A 20,482-nucleotide genomic window follows, 5' to 3' on the forward strand; every position below is an offset into this window, starting at 1 on the left:
AATTGATTTTAATTTTTGAAAATTTAAACTAAAAGTTCTCCTAGCACCTTTTTTCCTGACTCGTTTTACATTCTGTACCTCTGGACCATACATAATTTGTGACAGATGTGGGAATTAGATGATCAGCATTTCACGAGTGAGATGCCAAGTGGGATATGTTACTTTAAAAATATACTTGTAACACTCATTGTTCTCATAAACCTACATAGCCTGAAACATTTAATCAAGTGCTTTCTATAATAAATAGACAAGTGTGGAAGTATAATTAATACAACAAACACATGGCAATTTAAAAGACACTGACCTGGGCTAGAGAGGTTATGGACGATTGAGTAGATGGGGACTTAATTTTATGATGTGCATGGAGAAACATTTACTTATAAGCAAAGAATGACACTGTTACCCAAATGGTAAATACTAAACTAATATTAATGATAGCATAAGATTTCATAATTTGATGAATTTTATATATAGTAAATATTTATATATTCATATACTAAAATTTATATAATATTGAATATTTTATATGTAATTTACCATAACATGCAGAGAATTAAAATTTGCTTTCTTATTTATTAATATTGGCAATTCACTGCCATAGTACTAAATGCTTTCTCAAAACATTCATTATTCTAAAATATTTTACTAATCTGTCTCTTATGTTTCTCCTTTTCAATAACAGCTGACTTTTTATGAAATCTTGTCAGTGTCACATATAGAAAATGAATGTTATCTTCTCCTTTTCTGAGTTTTGGGCATATTTCTTTCTGTTCAAGCAGATAATCTGACTTATACAATCTGTTCTTCTAAAAATTAAATCAGACAAATAAAAAGTTATTGTTTTCAAAGAGATCTGAATAAAAATAGAAAGATGAATTAGAATTTCCATCTATAAAAAAAAGAGAATGGCATTTTCCACAGCTCAGGTACAAAGTATGCTGTGTTCGTTGTATGAAATCTGCAGGAATTTGTGGTTCACAGTGAGAAGTCTACATTTTCTTAAATTTCAAGTTTAAAGAAACTATTTTTCTCCATAGCGGAATTAAAATGTATGATTAACATTATATAAAGAAGTATATGTTGCTGTGACATACTTTATAGGCTGAGTCCTTCTAAATTGTATACCGCAGGGTTATGGAGCTAAAACATAGGCCTAGAAATATAATTCTTCCTACTTAATTTTTGCTCTTTGTACTATATGTTTAACACTTCCTTCTAATTTCTTATCAAACTTTTCCACAAATTTATGTTCCAATAGTTCTAGGCTAATCACCTTCTTCTTTTTCCAGTTCTTTCTATTTTCCCCCACTTACATCTATGAGAATTCCCACATCATGCATTTTGCACATGTGTATCTACCCAGAGCCATGAAGACCACACCCAATTTGTTCAATTTGCTCTAATTTTAGTGAAAACTGTTGCTAAATGCCCCCTCTCCATTCTCCACTCCACATTTCATCTCTGGGGAATGTTCTGCATCCCTAAAGGAACATTCAGCATTATCATCAGTTAGTTTTAATTACCTTCACACACTTGAATGGTGGTATGCTAGATTCTAAAAGAAATAATTTAAATATATATGGTCTCTGCTTTCTAGCCACTTACATATTAAACAAGGATAATAAAATGAGTTGCTATTTTTAATTGGATACCAAGTGTAACATTTTTCATGTAAAACTTTCTAAAAAATGATACAATTCATTTCCCTTCCTCCATAAAGTTCCTTTAATAATGCACAGTGAGATATAGTGAACAGCAAAAATTCCCAGGAATTATATATAGAATAGCTCCATTTTAGACTCCCAGAAAAGTGACAATAACTTTGGCAGCTAACAATTGGCATCTGACAGCTAAGCTGAAATATTCTCAACAAACATAAACAATTCTCTAGAATCTAAACAATAATCAGCTAGAGCCACTCTGCGACTATGGGGTGGAGGAAGACAAAGGCAAGTCTATTCCACGTCCAGGTGTGAAACAAGACAGAGATCAAGACACTCAACAACAACAAAAATCAGCATGATTAACTGCTGCATCTTTATAATAGCATATCTAACTCTGCATTAATGATTTTGCTTTCTTGGTAAAAGTTACCACTGTACACATTCTTGATTTGTCCCCAATACTGACAGTATTTAATCCAGAACCCTCTTAAAATATTCAGGGCAAACCCAAATCCTGTCGAAACCCTCTTTATACTCTTTCTTATCAATACACAGAGATTCACCTGATATGCTTCTTCTTTGCCATAGCAAACTAAATATATCTGATTTTGCTTGACTATTGGTGGATTTCTGGGGAGTAATCATTAGCTGGTGACCTTTAATATTTCTGACTTAATTTTTTTCTTTTATTATATGTTGAAAATTACAGTTAAATTAGTAGTTAATTACTATTTTAAATTTTCCTTTGTTTTATATATGTGAAAAAGTTTAAGCCAAATGTTGATAACCTGGGTCCTCTCAATATACCAAACTATACAACTTTCCACATTTTGAAAGAACGTTGATAAAATAAGAAATAGAAAGGGGAAAGTGCTATAGGTTGAATGTTTGTGTCCCTCTAAAATTCATATGTTGAAACCTAATTCTCAATGTGATGTATTAGCAGGTAGGGCTTTGGTAAGGTGATGACTGACTGGGTTTAGTGCCCTTGCAAAAGAGCCCCAGAGAGCTCCTTGGCCCCTTCTGCCATGTGCAGACATGGAGGGGAGACAGCCATCTATGAACCAGGATGCAGTCAATTACCTGCTCCTTGAGCTTGAACTTCCAGCCTCCAAAACTGTGAGAAATAAACATCTTTGGTTTATAAGCCACCCAGGCTATGGGTATTTGTGGTATAGCAGGTTAAACTAAGGTAAGTGGCATTCACTGAAATTTTATCAAATGCCATAAACAAATAGTCTACTTTGATCTTTGCAGAACTAATTGTCGAATTTATAATCAAAGCTCAAACAGTTTTAGTAATTGTACCAAGGTGTCACTGCAAATAAATGCTGAAATTTGAAGATAATCTCAGTATGGGGCCTAAAATATGCTTGTTGCAGATTTGTTTCAATGAGAACAAGAGGAAAATTAATGAAGCTAACTTAATATAATCAAAAGTACTTAAAATATTACAGTAATTTCACTTACTATTAAACTAAGAATAATTAAAACAGCGAGCAATAATTAAAATCATAATCCTATTGACATTTCTCTATCAAAAATTGAAAAAATAAAGAAGTTTGGTCTTCCTGGTACTTCTCTGATCTGATCTCATAAATACTCTCCAGTTTTCCTTCTACTCTGGTCTTTCTAATATTTATTTAAAAATATATAATATTTGTATATTTACATATAAATACATTTATGATAATACAATATGTAATATAATTTAACATGATATGTAATACAATATATGTTTATAAATACATTATATATATGTTATATACTAACACATGTACACTTTCCTTGAACTCCATTCCCGTTTCTCAAATTGTACTCCTTATCATTTCTGCTTTATTATTTCTTTGTACATAGTCTGCTATATGTTGGTTTTATTTATTTTGCTATGCTGTCATTCCTACCTAGAACGGATGCTGTAAGAGAACTGGAGTCTGTCACTGGTGGTGGTGGTGGTAATCTTGACACTAGGCTAATCTCAATTTATTTTGTTATTTTTTGTCACTTATATTATGCCAGTGCCTAAAATTATGATTGTTTTATAGTAGGTACTTAATAGGTTCTTGTAAAAAATAAAAACAAAATGCAGTGAGGCTATTAAAAGACCAGTACTTAGATTTAAATTTTTAGGATTTAATGTAATTTTATAACACAAATTCTAAACTCAAACTATAACTTTATCACAAACAATTTCCAATATTTAAAAAAAATGAAGTGATACAATTCAGAAATGTAATTCTTGGACTCCACTTTTTTCAACTTTATCTTATATATTTCACTTGATTTATTTTTATTGGATAAATATTTCTAGATCACCTCTTATATTCCAGGGCCTTGCTAACTAATAAAAACATCATGATTACGAGTCTACCATGTGCTAGATGTATGAACTTGGCCAAATGACTCAATCACTATAATCTTCAATGTCTTCATCCATAAACTATGACTAAAGAGGAAAACTACCCATCAGGTGTTTGTGCTGTTGCCCTAACATGAGACGTAAGATGAAATACTGCCAGCAAAACATTTAGCACTGCCATTGGCCCGCTAGAGTCATCCAATTAATGTTGTTCCTATCACTTGTCAGTAATGAAGTTGATGATGAAAACATAATGGATATGCCGCTATATTTATAAAGACTTAGGATATCTCATATAGAAGGTAAAAAACTGTCTAATTTTAAAAGCACAGATGGGCAGATAGGACAACACATTCATGCATAACAAAGTTTCTTTCATACGGTAAGGTCCATCAAGGCACTCTCAGATTCCCCACCCTCATGGACTCTGTCAAAATAACTACTCTTCCTACCCTACCCATATGCATATACATGTATCATGTCACCATGTGGAACACATTTAGAAGTTTTAACTTTTAATAAGGATATTTCCTTTATTTCTCTTCCTTGTCAAGAATGATATTCAGTCAATAACTACTTTCCTCTGAATGTGATTAATACCAGGGAGAGTAGTTGTACTTCATTTTGCTGTTTTTGCTGCACATAGGTGGTACTTTAGGATATTTTGAAATGATTTTAAATGTAAGTGAAGAGATTTGCTCCTGCTGTGATAACTATAAAGGGAGTAGCATTTACTTACAGTGTATTTCTAGCACCTGCATGGCCACCTGAGGGGTGGCATTGAGGGATTCATGGTCTACTCTGCAGATCACAGTCACGCCATCATCGCTCCGGTCCACTCGGAAATCCAGTGTGCTGCTGACAGTGAAAGTCTTGCGATTTGCATCTTCTTCTTTTAGATATTTTACATCTAAAAGTAAAATATAAATTTTAAAATTCTGTGACATTATTTTTCAAAATGTAATAGATTTCACTTACTCAAGACACAACTGGAAGCACCATCCCCCCCTCTTTTCCAATTTTTAAAAAAGCAAATATTTGTTAATTTAATCCATTTTGGTTTGAGTAAATAAAAATATAACTACTTCAGAAATAAAATTTAAAAGGTAGCAATATAAATAAAATAAAAGGGTAGGACACAGAACTATAATCCTTTAGTGCAAGGGTGTTTTTGTTTTTAATATTCCATTTGAGAAATCATGCCATTTTACAATATTAACCTCCTTCATTTAGATTTAAATTTTACATAAGAATAATCTTAATACTCTGAGCTACATGTACAGTTGGGAAGGTCAAATTCACAACATCTGGTTAGGTCTAAAGAAAGTACAATGTATTTGAATTATGATTTCAACATGAACAATGCAAGACAAACATAATTGCTAAGGCATACCTACAATGAGATAGTTATCTTTTATAAAGAAAAATAGGGGACATGGATACAAAAATTCTCAATAAAATACTAGCAAATAGAATCCAACAGTATATTAAAAGAATCATTCAGCACAATCAAGTAGCATTTATTACTGGACTGCAAGAGTTGTTTAATATTCACAAATAAATCACATTAATAAAAGAAAGGATAAGAATCATATGGCCCCATCAATAGATGCAGGAAAACCATTTGACAAAGTACAGCATCCATTTTTGATAAATCCCCCAACAAAGTAGGGTGAGAATGAACCTACCTCAATATCATAAAGGCCAAATACAAAAGACAAGCAGCAAGTATAATCCTCAATGGAGAAAAACAAAACTACTATTCTATGGTCAGGAACAAGACAGGGATGTCCACTTTCACCACTGTTATTTAACATAGTACTGGAAATCCTAGCCTCCATGATCAGATAACAAAAACAAATAAAAGGCATCCAAATCAGCAACAGATGATATGATACTCTGTGTAGAAAATCTGAGGGACTCCACCAAAAAATTTCTAGAACTGATAAATGAATTCAGTAAAGTTGCAGGATACAAAATCAACATAGAGAAATCTGTGGCATTTCTATACACCAATAATGAAGGAGCAGAAAGAGAAATCAAGGAAATGATCCAATTTATAATTGCACCAAAAAACATAAGATATCTAGGAATAAACAAAAGAAGTAAGTGTTATATACTTTTAAGAGTAAAGGAATTGAAGATGACACAAAGAAATGGAAAAACATTCCATGATCATTGATTGGAAGAACAAATATTGCTAAAAGCAATTTAAACATTTAATACAATCCCTATTAAAATATCAAGTGTTTTTCAGAGATTGAACAAACAATCCTAAAATTTGTATGAAGCCACAAAAGACACTAAATAGCAAATATAATCTTGAAAAAGAAAACCAAAGCTGAACGTATCACAAATCTGGATCTCAAGTCATAACACAAGGCTATCTTTAGTCCAAGACAGTATGGTTCTGGCACAAAAACAGACACATTGACCAATAGAACAGAATAGAAAACCCAGAAATGGACCCACAACTATATGGTCAATTAATATTTGACAAAGCAGGAAAGAATATCCAAAGGAAAAAAAGACAGTCTCCTCAACAGATGGTGTTGAGAAAACTGGACTGTGCAACATGCAGAAGGATGAAACTGGACCACTTTCTTACACCACACACAAAAATAAATTCAAAATGGATGGAAGACCTAAATGCGAGACAGGAAACCATCAAAGTCTTAGAAGAGAACACAGGCAGCAACCTCTTTGACCACAGCCATTGCAACTTCTTAGTAAACATGTCACCAGAGGCAAGGGGAGAAAAAAAGCAAAAATAAACTCTTAGGACTTCATCAAGATAAAAAGTTTCTGCACAATGAAAACAATCAATAAAGCTAAAGGCAGCTTACAGAATAGGAGAAGATATTTGCAAATGACATATCTAGTAAAGGGTTAGCATCCAAAATCTATAAAGAACATATCAAACTCAACACCCAAGAAACAAATAATACAATTAACAAATGGGCAGAAGACATGAATAGACACTTTTCCAAAGTAGACATCCAGAAGGCTAACAGAAACATGAAAAGGTGCTCAACATCACTGACCATCAGGGAAATGCAAATCAAAACCACAATGAGACACCACCTCACACATCTCAGAATAGCTAAAATTAACAACACAGGAAACGACAGATGTTAGCAAGGATGTGGAGAAAGGGCAACCCTCTTATACTATTGGTGAGAGTGCAAACTGGTGCAGCCACCCTGGAAAACAGTGTAGAGGTTGATCAAAAAGTTAAAAATAGAGCTACCCTATGATCCAGCAATTGTACGATTAGGTATTTACCTAAAGGATACAAAAATTCTGAGTCAAATAGACACATGCACGCTTGATGTTTATAGCAGCACTATCAACAATACTCAAGTTATGGGAATAGCCTAAATGTCCATCAACCGATGAATGGATAAAGAAAATATGAAAAATTACTCAGTCATCAAAAAGAATGAAATTTTGCTATTTTCAATGACATAGATGGGGCTAGAGTGTATTATGCTAAGCACCATAGGTCAGTCAGAGAAAGACAAATACCGTATGATTTCATGAATGTGTGAAATTTAAGAAACAAAACAGATGTGCATAGGGGAAAAAAGAGAGAGGTAAACCATAAAACAGAGAGTTCTCTTAATTAGAACAAACTGAGGGTTGCTGGAGGGGAGGTGAGCAGGGATGAGTTAAATGGGTAATGGAGAATAAGGAGGGCACTTGTTAGGATGAGCCCTGGGTATTGTACGGAAGTGATGAATCACTAAATTCTATTCCTGAAACTAATATTACACTATATGTTAACTAGCTGGAATTTAAATAAAAATTTGAAACAAAAAAAAAAGAAGGAAAATTTTACTTGAAAGAAAAAAGACAGTCATCTGAATAATTTGAATATTTAAAAGTATACATTTGCAGTGAAATTTACACTGAGATAAATACTCTTCCCTTGGCTGAAGAATTTATTTCAGCATAAATGAAACAAATCTTGAGGAATACTTTCCTCAAGATGTGAATTCATTTACTGATATTTAAATTTTTGCGTATGATTTTTTTTAAAAAAAACTTACTTATTCATGAGAGACACGAAGAGAGAGAGGCAGAGACAGGCAGAGGGAGAAGCAGACTCCATGTGGGGAGCCTGATGCGGGACTCGATCCCAGGACCCCGGGATCATGCTCTGAGCCAAAGGCAGATGCTCAACCACTGAGCCACCCAGGCATCCCTATTGCATATGATTAAGATTTCTTATGAAATGGTGCACTCAGGGATTATTTGTTCTCTATGGAAAAGAGGCTTAATAATATCTTCATTTAATTTAAAATTTCTTAAGTCTAAACTAGTTGATAAGAGGAGGGTAATTTTAATGGATTAGAAATCAAAATGATAGGCTAAAGTTAAGATATTATAACATGATCCTATATGTAGTTTCAGGAAAAAGCTGTTCCATTTTCTTACTCTTTCATGTCTAATGAACAACGATATTTTTAGGGAAAGAGTTATGTTCAATAAAGTACAAAAATATTTGATTTTACTATTTAATAAATAATTTTAAAAACATTTAAGGACATATTAATGACAACAAAGTAATGTAAGCTGAGCTAATCCATTGTGTTCTGTCAAAGATTTGACCTTGAAAGTAATTCTGAATTTGAGGTATTTGTGGGTAGATATTTGTATGTTGCACTGAGTTTTACTTTTTTCAGAGAAGTCTGACTTTATCTTATTGATTTCAAAAATAAAATAATTATTCATAAAGAATAAAACTAGGTAAATGTTCTATGTCTTGTTCTTGAAAATAAATGCTCATGATTGTGTTCACATATTAGGAAAAAAATCACCTAATTAAGATTTTACCATTAAAAAATTTTACATAATTTAGGAAGTTTTGAGAGTAAGAAAAATTTCTAACATTTGACATATAGGGAAGGGACATAAAATGCTCAATTTATCTTATAACTAAAAATTAATCATACAAGATACAAAGTTCTTCATAAATTATCTTGCAAAATAACTCATTTTTGCTAACCAGTCATTTCTGTGATTTTTCCATTTAAATATTAGTTTAAATCTTAATTAAAAAAGATATTAAAATATGCAATTATTCCCTTTTAGTCAAAATATGTCAGGATAACACAGATGCATTTATAATCTTTTGTTATATTAAAAATATATATATTTATTTATGTGAACATATATATATATATATATATATATATATATGAGCCCTTTTACCTTTTAGTGTTTTATAGATTTATACAAATTTTTGCCTCATTTTTATATTAATTTGTATAAATCCATGTCCAATGTTTTCTGGTTTGTAATTCTAAGCAGTGGCAGTATAAGAAAATTTAGATCTCTTAGTAAACCACTATTATAATTATGTTTCACAATATATGAAAGACAAAACATTGCTGCTAATTGTTTAATTTTAATAACAGCTGTATTTTAAGAACCCACACATCTGCTTCCTTTAGCCAATTCCTCTACAAAAGTATCATTTAATGTAATATTAAATGGACACATAAAATCTGATAGCATCGCATAAAATTTTAATGAGCATCATTCAAATAAAATAAACAAAAGTATAATTTGTTGCTTTTAATATTAGCTTATGTGACACCTTATAGGGTTCCTAAAAGCAATAAAATGAACAGAAAAAAACATCAATAAGAGCCAATCATTTTATCTTTTCTGTTTCATGCTGATCTCCTCCTTACCACCCTCACCCCCTGCCCCCCCAAAAAACCAGGCAGGAAGTAGTACTTAAAATCTAAGTCTATTTTTGGGTTCTAGCTTTATAAAATAACTGATGCATTCACAGTTATAGAATCAATAAAAATTTTTTTACGTTGTACAGTTAATTTGCTGATTGCATGTGTATTCTTGTTTCCTGTTCTGTCTTGTTTCAGTGTTTCCATTGTTTCTCCTTTAGCATGTCTTTCATTACATTGTGATCTACAGCAGTATTTTTTAAGAATTGATGCGCATACAAATCACCTTTGGATCTTGGCAGAAATGCAGATTCTGATTCAAGATGTTGTGGGATGGATGGAGCCTGAAAGTCTGCTGCTGGCCATGGACATATTTTGAGGAGAAAGAGTAAAGATCAGTGATGTAACCATCAATGAAGAGGAAATATTGGGACTTTTCTCTCTCCATCTCAAGCTATCTCTATCCATCATTTTAATTTACTCTCTTCCTAACCTTCCATTCTACCTTTACTATTTTAAAATATATATTTCTTCTCATTTTTTACATTTTTCAAAATATCCATTTCATATATTATATAATGTATTGGTATGATGGTCAACACAAGTTGAGAGCAAGCAATAAACAGAGGTGTTTGTAGGATTAGTTTCCTTCATAATCCTTGCCGCCACCCTTCTATCATTTTCCAAGGAGGTTTTGGACTTTTACCACTTGTTCACAAATAATCAGAACAGTGATTGCTTTGGGTGGGTGGCAGTTGAGAACTTTATTATGCTATCATTGTATATGTTGAAATTTTCTATAATAAAAAACCTAAAAACAGATCTGTCTAGGAAAATTCCTCAAGTATTTTCCTGAACATTTCTTTTTTTTTTTTTTTTTTTTTTTTTATTCATGAGATACACACACAACACTCACACACACAGGCATAGACAGAAGCAGGCTCCATGAAGGAAGTCCAACATGGGACTCAATCCCAGGACTCCAGGATCATGCCCTGAGCCAAAGGCGGCACTAAACCACTGAGCCACCAGGGCTGCCCTCCTTAACATTTCTTGAACGTTAAGTCTCAAAGTAAATAATTTTCTACTAGTTTTTATATTTGTATTTATGAGACTTGGAATGTAGAATAGTAGTCTGCTTCTATTTGGGTTTTAGATCTTTATCTTACTTAGAGCTAAGGTTGAAAAAAAAAGCAGATGATGTAATCATGAGCAAGACTGCTGAAGCCCTCAAATTAACAGATTTAGAAGCCCTACATCAGGTTAGCTAAGGAACAAAGGTCATCTGTGTATTGTTTTTTTACATCCAAATTTTTCATAAAATATCAAATCTGAGGAGCTACATCCACATCCATCTCTCCACATTTATAATGTTAGGTCACCTGCCTCTATGTCTGTAGTTTTAGCTCCTTTTGGATTAGATTTTTTCTAAAAGAAATCATCTAAAGTGATTAAAGTTCCATAGAACTTCACTTTGTATCCACAGTGGTTCTAATCACCCTGTGTATTACAATCTGAATTTTTGTGATTTATTTCCTTTCATTACTTTTGTGAATTTATCCCATTTAAACAGATCCAGAAAGAAAATAATCTTAGTTTTATAAAGGATAATCTTGTTTTGCATCTTGGAGTAGCCAGGCATGCACCTAATGTGGGCCAGTTTCCCTTTAATCCATTGGAAGACCATTGTGCCACAGCCACACTGGGAACAAGATAAGATTTAGACACAGCTTTCACTTGTTCCCAGTACTGCGAGAGCCATACCTCCTCATCAGTGAGAGGTATCTCTTAGGAATTATGTAGGGGTATTATGTGACTTCCCCTGATCTATTTGGGTTTCTAATTCTCTGGCCACGATCTCACGGCCACGACCAATCTGCAGGATCACAATGTTTTCCCCAGATATTGATGCTCTTATAGAACTTGAACTTTACTATTATTTTCAGAGTCTGGGTTTGTAACAGTATTTTATGGTGGATCAGATGATAATTTTAGGGAATTATTCTGAATCCATATTAATGGTACTTAAATGATTTGACCTACTTACCTGAACGTAGGTCATCTTGTCATAGAGAAGAGAAAATGTGGGCACTATACGAGATGACTTTATGTCAAAAATTTGAAACAACCATTTTGATCTACAGCCATTGTGATCTACAGCAGTATTTTTGGATATGTTGTGTAATTACTGTTACACAACTGGATATATTGTGTAATTACTGTTTAAAAGAAGTTCTATAGATCAAATTTTCTAAAACTACACCATTTTTAGAAGATAACCAACTCCCTATTACTTTGTTAGATTGACATAAAGTAACTATGCCTGGTTAACTCATTCAGTAACTTATATGCATATCTTATTTTTTTGAAGATTTATTTGTTTTAGAGAGAGAGAGAGTGCACAAGAGAGAATGTGAGGGGAAGGAGCAGAGGAAAAGGGAGAAAGAAACAAACTTAAGCAGACTCTGCACTGAGCACAGAGCTCAGGCAGGCCTTCATCTCATGACACAACCTGAGCTGAAACCAAGAGTCCATTGCTTAACTGACTGTGCCACCCAGGCGCCCCTTAGATGTGTGTTTTAAAATCAATTTGTCTTGAAAGGAATGTCAGTACTTTATTTTTTTTCTCTTAAGATTAAGCGTTCAAAAAGTATTTTACAAAGCATCTTTATTTAATATTCAAGGTAAGTATTTTGTTTCTGCTTTAAACTTTTTCCAGAAGAAAAATATTGAAGCCACATCTTATATGATAGAGCGTTAAGTCTGATTAACCATTTTCATTTGTTCACTGGAGAAAACTTCAAAACAAATTCATGAGGCAAATCTCTTTTTTCGCCTATGAGTGTTCCTTCCTATAACTCCAACTGGAAGGGGACAGATTTCTTCTCATAGTATTCCACATTTATTAGAGGTGCCATCCTGTTTTTTAAAGCTATGGTTCTACCATTAGCCAGTATACAAAATAACCATTTTATTTGGCAAGGAATTTTACTGAAACTCAGTTCTTGTTAATAGATTTCAAAAGTTCAAAAAAGTGTAGTAATATTTTTGGAGAACTGATGAAGAGGAGATACTTTGCTTATATAAATATTCTAAAACCTCTCTTTCAGTTTATTCAGACGGCGAAATGTTATTCTTTGATCAGGTGTCTCTTCAGTGTCTGCATTGAAAGGTACTATGAATATATGCTATATGGATCTTGTTATATGTACCCTGATTCCACTAAATACAAACACATTTGTCTGAAACACGTGGATTCAGAGAGGAATTCTCTTTGTCTCTTGACACTCAGCACCAGAAAATGTTAGACCTATTTCATACACTGTTTTGTGGACATAATAATTAACTGATCATGTCTTTTTCTTTGTAGTCAATAAAAGTACTAACAAAAAAGTTTGTGACTCATCATTGGCAAATGTGAAAGACTTAATGAATAGGATTTGCTTGCTTATCTCACTTCAAGTTTTATCTTGTTTTCTTTACTAATTTTGAGGTTGTTCCAAATTCAGTATCATTACCTTTTATGTTAATCCATGGGGTTTTTTTCTGTATTAATGCAAATACTTCTAGCATATTATGAGTTGTAAGAGTCACTCTCCTTCAAAAAAACCAAAAAACGAAAAACTGGACGTAGTTCAATCATTGATGGCTCAGAAACAGTCAAATGTCTATTAGGATTTAAAACCTTAGAAGAACATTAAGAACTATATTGCTGAGTCTAGTAAAACAATCAGTAAGGAGTAGAACCATCTCCTTTGAAAATTATTGAGGTAAAGTCTTAGATCACTTTCACTCAAGTGACTAATTCTATATTTAATTCTACATTTATATTTATTCAATTCTATATTTAGTTTCCTGTACCTCAGAAGGATATTCAGAACTAGTTTGCTTTGCTTAGGACAGCATCCAGTAAAAATGAGTCACCACCTCTAAAATTATTATGGTAAAGTCTGAGACCACTTTAACACAAGTGGTTCATTTATTCTCTAGATTAAAACCTTGAGCATTTACCACATGCTTGACACCATGTCAGATTCCATATATAAAAAGTTGGGTGAGGAAATAAACTCTAGCCCAGTGAAGTGGACAGATATGTAAATATATTATTTAAATATTTTTAAAACTACTGGTATGTTCAAAATAATAGAGTATAACAGTTTAAGAACTAACAATACCAGATCTTTTCTCTGATCTTCACCCTATCAGATATATCTTTTGAAAGGAGTATAAGAGATAGACTATCTTGGAGAAAAGTGGTTACTTAGAAAATTAGTTAATAATTGTGAGAACCAAGATAGAGATTAATTTGTATTCAAGAATATCTTCTTTAAACTATTATCACTTTCTTTGAATAATCAGCAGCAATATTAATATTATTTATTTCTACAATACTAATACAATGGACTAACTTACAGCATTTGCCAGTTTCAACAAAGTCTTCCTCTTTCTGACTTACACAACATGATAATGAGCTTTGAGGTATATACTGCATGGTTTGTGAAATTTATCTTGGGAAATTTGGAGTTAGTTTTCACACTACCTATTATTCATAAATACAAAACTCAAAAAAAGTGGTAGGAAGGGGAAGAATAGCAGCCTTTTGCAAATCTAATCCCAGACCACAACGTTTCAGTAGAGACTCCTTAATATTTTATATCTAATGGAATTAGAGTCATAAAATCTAAAAATTTTATCAGAATGTGAACATAAGTTATCCTCTATAGCACCTATACTTATTGAATGTGAATTCATAGTGTTTGCCATAACCAGGTTGGCCTTTTAGTGTTAAATTCCTCTCCTATGTAATTTCTTTTGTAGACATTCTTTGCTTATAATTGCCATGTTCTGTAGCACGTGACTTGAACCAGGTATAATTAAATCTGAAGAGGTACCTAAGCCCAGGGTGACTAATCTCCAGGGTGGCAAGCATGAGGTTTTATCCCCAAGCAGAAATAATGTAATCAAACTAGTTTCTGATTCTCTATCACATCTTAACACGATTTAAAACCTTGAAGAATTCAAAGAAATTGAAGTTAAAAACACGTGTTTGAGCATGTATGCACACATATATCCTACAGCTAGTATGAGGAAAGCCATGATTTAGCCAATCTAATGAGAGAATAGAATTCATGAGGTGGAGGAAAGGTGTGCCAAATAGAGGAAGAAGCAGATAGCCCATGGCAACAATAGACTGAAAGGAGCTAAGTAACTATGAAGCCAGTCAATCAGTGACCTCTTTATATACAGGGCACAACTTTTATGGCTATAACTAGGTTCCCTCATGTTCCTTTCACTTGGCCATGGTCAGAAAAACCTTACAATAATTGCTCTTCACTTGAGAGTAGGTTGAGTGAACATCAGTGTCACTAACCAAAAATCTGGACAGGAGAAATCAACTTTCACTTATAGTACTTTCTAAGAACAGATTTTATATTTTGTGCACTCTGGGTTTTTTTCTATTTTTAGGCTAAATCAAAAGATTACGCCACCTGACTTAAACAAAACAAAACAAAACAAAACAAAAAAACAAAAAACAAAACAAAACAAAACAAAAAAGACAAAACTACCTGACTCTAAGTTTGATGCCTCAGAGTACTCACTATATTTGTATAGATTTTAATACCCTTTCTCCTATTGAAGACTGAACGATTTATTCTATTTTATATTTTAAAAGGTGATTTATTGTAGGACCCAAAAGATGATAAAAGATGGCAGAAAAAAATTAAGGTCTCAGGTCTCTGAGATCACCATCTGAGCTGAAACCAAGAGTCAGACACTTAACCGACAGAGCCATCCAGATGCCCCAGTCTGTTCTTAATTAATTAAAGTTAGGCATATTTTGTCAGGTAAGCATTCATTTCCTTCGTCTAGTTAGTAGTTTCATCCATGTCAGCCTGTATAAGTTGTGGGCAGTTGTCAATTTGTTACTGTTTTTCTTTGAAGTGTATTTCTTCATTTCTTCCTATTATCCCTCTCCTCAAAAACTAAAGACAATGTTGGTCTAAACTCTGAATAAATGAACAGTTTCTGTCTTGGAAAAGTGCAAAAGCTAGTGATGGATCATCAAAGACCTGGAATGGGACACATTAAACGTAAATAAATAATCTTTATCTGATGCAGTTCTATTGTTTTATCACCTTTTTGACTTATTGACTACTGTTGATTGCCGCTTCTTTTCTTTTACTTAGAATTATATTTACTCTGTATTTGCCTTTTGTTTCTTCTCTTCACTATCTTTTTTAGGCATAGCCATCCTTAAGGCAGCCCAAGGGTGGGAGTTCAGTTATATTTAACTATAGAGAAAAGAGAAGAAGAAGGGAGATCAACAATATAATTTTTAAAAAGATTAATTAAAGGGGCACCTGGGTGACTCAATTGGTTAAGACCCAGGTCTTGTTTTCAGCTTAAGTCATGATTTCTCAATGGTGAGATTGAGCTCTACACTGGGCTCTACACTCAGGGGGAGTCTGCTTTTCTCTCCCTCTCCCCCTCTCCTCAACCCCTCCTACAACTTGCATGCTCTCTCTCTAAAACAAATAAATCCTAAAAAAAAGACTAATTAAAAACTAACCAAATTAAAACATGTCAAATTATTAAATCATTTCTTAAAATTCATACATGACCTTCTTATATAAAGTTCATGAAGAAGAACATAATTAAAAATAGCCTATAATTACCAGGAAAAGGGAATTTATGGAACAGTTTTATCTCTAGAGGCAAGAAATAAATTTTGACATAACATGGTCAAAAAAAGAAATGTAATTTTTTTCTGTGAAAAAATAGCAGGAAATGAGAGATAGAATAGTTTATAAGGATAAATAAAGGAATGAAAGGAATGAAATATATTAGAATAATTTATGAGTTTACATTGTAAAAAAGACATGAATATAAAAAAGAAATCAGGGGCACTTGGGTGGTTCAGAAGCATCTGCCTTCAGCTCAGGTCATGATCCCAGGGTCCTGGGATGGAGCCCTATGTGGTGGGGCTCCCTGCTCAGTGGGGAGTCTGCTTCTCCTTCTCCCTCTGCCCCTCCACCCCTCTTGTGCTCTCCGTTTTTCAAATAAATAATAAAATCTTAAAAAAAAGCCGAGGACAATTTCCAGAATATCAGCATAGGGGACTCTGCAGACTCCTCCAGTGAAACAACCAGAACTGGTGAAAATTATTTAAATATACATATACGTATGTTCTTTAAAAATCATCTAATAGTATACAGCAACTTATGAAACAATTATTCAAGAAAATCAATTAAATCTCAGTAAGAACAAAGAGAGCTTGTAGTATTTAAGACATGACCTGTTCCCTACCTTCACCCCACCTCCAACTCAGCACAAGGGAAGCTTACCTCCTAATGAATGTTGCCCAGATGATGGGACCCATCCTCCCCACCAGCTCACTTTCAAAGGCTATCGTATTTTCTCAGCAGAGCCAGGTGTTCCCCTCATTCCTGCTGTCAGTTGCAGAGGCCCAATTCCAAGGGAGTGTGGCTGAGGCTCTTTTTTCTTTTTTTTTTCTTTTTCTTTTTCTTTTTCTTTTTTTTTTTTCTTTTCTTTTTTTTTTTTTTTGAGGCTCTCTTTTTCTACCCAGTCTGAACTCAGGCCAAGAATACAAAGACCATCATGGCTCTTGCCCCAGTTCACTCATAAAGTGGACATTTCAAGCCAGAGAAACAAGGGGAGAAAACCAGGGCTGCCGCCACTCCCCCAGCACCCTGCTTATAAAGAGTGACATAGTGTCACTTTGAAAGAAGTAAAACATTCTATCAAAGTGAGTTTGGATACATTTCACTCTTCTTCCTGTACATCCTCTTAAATTCATTCTATCACCTTAAAACAAACAAGCAAACAGACACAATTAAAACGCATCACCATTAAATAAAGTATTACTTATTTAAAGTTGGCAGGGAAGAATATCAAAAAAGAGAAAGTTGTATCAAGAGAGAACTCCAGACCTTTTCAGGGTCTCACCCACTGTTTAGCAAAGCAAGCACTGATAAGTGTATCTGGGTGAGGGGTGAGGAAACTGAGCCTGAGACAAGAACCATCTAAAAGGATTAGAGGAAATAGCACATGATGCTCACACAGTGGGGAATAGTGTTGTGACCAATCTGATTGAAAACAATAATTCCTAGCATAAATACTGCTCTGGTCTTGCCTAAGAAATTTTTTAAAGACTCTGAAAGGATTAAACCCTTTCTAAGTAACTTGACCAGAAGGAAGCATAATAATACTGACAGAGATATGAGAATATTCAGCATCGAAAAGGCAAATTTCACAAAGTCTGGAATCCAATCAAAAACTGCATTCAAAGAAGCAGAAAAATGCTATCTATAATGAGATCAATCAATCAATCAATCAAACCTGACCTTGAAATAATAGAGCTAAGAGAAATAAAAGATAAGGGCATTGAAAATAAATTCAAAACCTAAAGATACGAAATTTATGCAAATAATTTTTGTGATCTTGGGTTAGGCAAAAATGTCATCCATAAAATATGAAATTATGATTTATAAAAGTAAAAATAATAATAAAAAGGTTGGGCTTTATGAAGTAGTACTTCATAAAATTGTTTGGAAGTGTCTTTAAAAATTGAATATAGGTCTGCCATATGACCCATTCATTCTGGCCCTAGTCATTGCCAAGAGAGATGAAAGCATATCTACATATAAAGACTTACACACAATGTTCATAACTACTTAGTTGGTACAGCCTCATACCATAAATAACTCAAATATCTATCACCAGATAAATGGATATACAAATTATAGAATAGATTCATACAATAGAATATCAGCAATAAATAGGAATAACTTTTACATATGCAAGAACAGGGATAAATCTGAAAATACTTACACTGAGAAAATCAAAAGAAAAGAAAATTAACTGAGTCTATTTATATAGAATTCTAGAAAATGCAAACTAATCTGCAATGACAGAACAGTGGTTCTAATTTGAGCATGAAATGAGGAGTGGAGAGAGAAGTTTAAGAGGGAAGGAGTTTTTTTTTTTAAAGATATGAGGAAAGGATTATAAAGGAGTATAAACAAATGCTTCAATGATGCATTTGTTCATTATCTTGATTGATGCGGTTTCATCAGTATATACAAATATGAAAATCTACCAAACCGTCCAGTTCAAATATGTGTATATTGTTTTCTATTATATCTCAATAAAGCTGTTTTTAAAAAAATTAAAAAGAAAGTTTCTCAAAGTTTTGGGGGATAACTTATTATCATTAACCATTCATGATCACATGAAAGTTGCTTTCTCTATTTCCATAAGATATCTCATGTATATCATGGTGTGGCCTGCAGCATCTTGAGGTAATACACTTAAAATCATTCAAAAAATTTTAGATTGTCCATGTTGTCACACACAGAGACACACACATACGACATACAGGTACTGTTAATGCTGTTTTCTTTTCTCATCTAATACGTGTCCAGCATGATCCAGATTTAAATGACTAGGACATTTCCAAAGTGGTAGGTATAAACAAAGAACATGAAAAATCATTGATTTATGGGGTACAAGTTTAACTATTGATACTTTTGGTTAATCCTTATCATCTATGACACAGGGACATTAAACACAGGGGACACAAGTTTTTCCTTTTTATTTTCTTCTTCAGGGAATTTACAATCCCTTTTTTGCATATTAGTATTTCTCTCATTCAAATCAAATTTATGTAAAACTGATGTTAAATGAAGCATTAGACTGAATCTAGTTTTGCAACACCAAACAGAATATGTAAATTCAATAAATAATCTACCATGTTTCAAAGTGCATTTCATAGAATTCAGTGCAAAACAACATAAAAGCATGAAAGAAAAACAATTATGTGGTCAAAGAATACTGTTAAGATGTCAGCTAAAGGAATTTTTGCACAAATTCTCAGAAATGTTAAAATGCTAGAGTATATTTTGACTTAGTTTTACACAATCTCTTTGTAAGAACAGACTCATAATGTACACGGAATATTAAGCCTTATTTTCTGAATTTAGTCAATTAGAACCCCTTCCTTTGTTTCCTCAATAATACTTGGCTTAGTGGTCTCTAATTCTGTGCATTCTCAAAAATAGTGAGCTAAGGATCACTAGGAATAGGCATTTTAAAACTAGTACCTCAGATGATTCTTTTTTTTTTTTTAAGATTTTATTTATTTATTCATTCAGGAGAGACACACACAGAGAGAGGCAGAGAACCAGGCAGAGGGAGAAGCAGGCTCCACGCAGGGAGCTCGATCTCGGGACTCCAGGATCACGCCCTGGGTCAAAGGCAGGCGCTAAACCGCTGAGCCACCCAGGGATCCCCACCTCCGGTGATTCTAATCCAAGCCGTTTAATGGCCACTTTTTGAGAAACACAGCATTTGGAAATTCACTCTCATGCTTCCAAATGCTGTAAAAATTATTTGCTACATAGTCTACAGTAAAATTACACTACATTTAGCCAACCTGAAAATGAGCTGTTGCATTATTTTTGATTGGTGTGATAGTGTGTGTCAAAACCCCTGTTCACATGGGGAGATACAGCTTAAGTCCACTTAAGCCTGATGGTCAACATTTGACACACACAATGTATAATAAGTAAATAACACTTGTAGAATACAGGCAATACCATTAGGTAGCAACAAGCTTCAGTGACTCGCCACAAAGTCAGGCTCTGCTGCATATGTATGTCCTTCATGGCATAATTCTGAAGGGAGGAGGAAGCACTGCACACATGAAAAGCGATGACTGTTTTAAAGGCTAAAACTGAAAA

At 33.4% G+C, this 20,482-nt stretch overlaps 1 protein-coding gene across 4 annotated transcripts in view; it reads right to left on the reverse strand.

Moving 5' to 3' along the window:
* Positions 1 to 20,482, reverse strand: part of CADM2 (cell adhesion molecule 2) — a 1,069,595-nt gene that overhangs the window by 146,650 nt on the left and 902,463 nt on the right. For all 4 annotated transcript variants that reach the window (XM_025450022.3, XM_025450023.3, XM_025450020.3 and 1 more), the window contains one exon: positions 4,763 to 4,933. In XM_025450022.3, the coding sequence (XP_025305807.1) occupies positions 4,763 to 4,933 (171 nt within the window). The remainder of the gene's footprint in view (positions 1 to 4,762; positions 4,934 to 20,482) is intronic.

This window comes from Canis lupus, chromosome 31 (genome assembly GCF_003254725.2).
Source record: "Canis lupus dingo isolate Sandy chromosome 31, ASM325472v2, whole genome shotgun sequence".
NCBI lineage: Eukaryota > Metazoa > Chordata > Mammalia > Carnivora > Canidae > Canis > Canis lupus.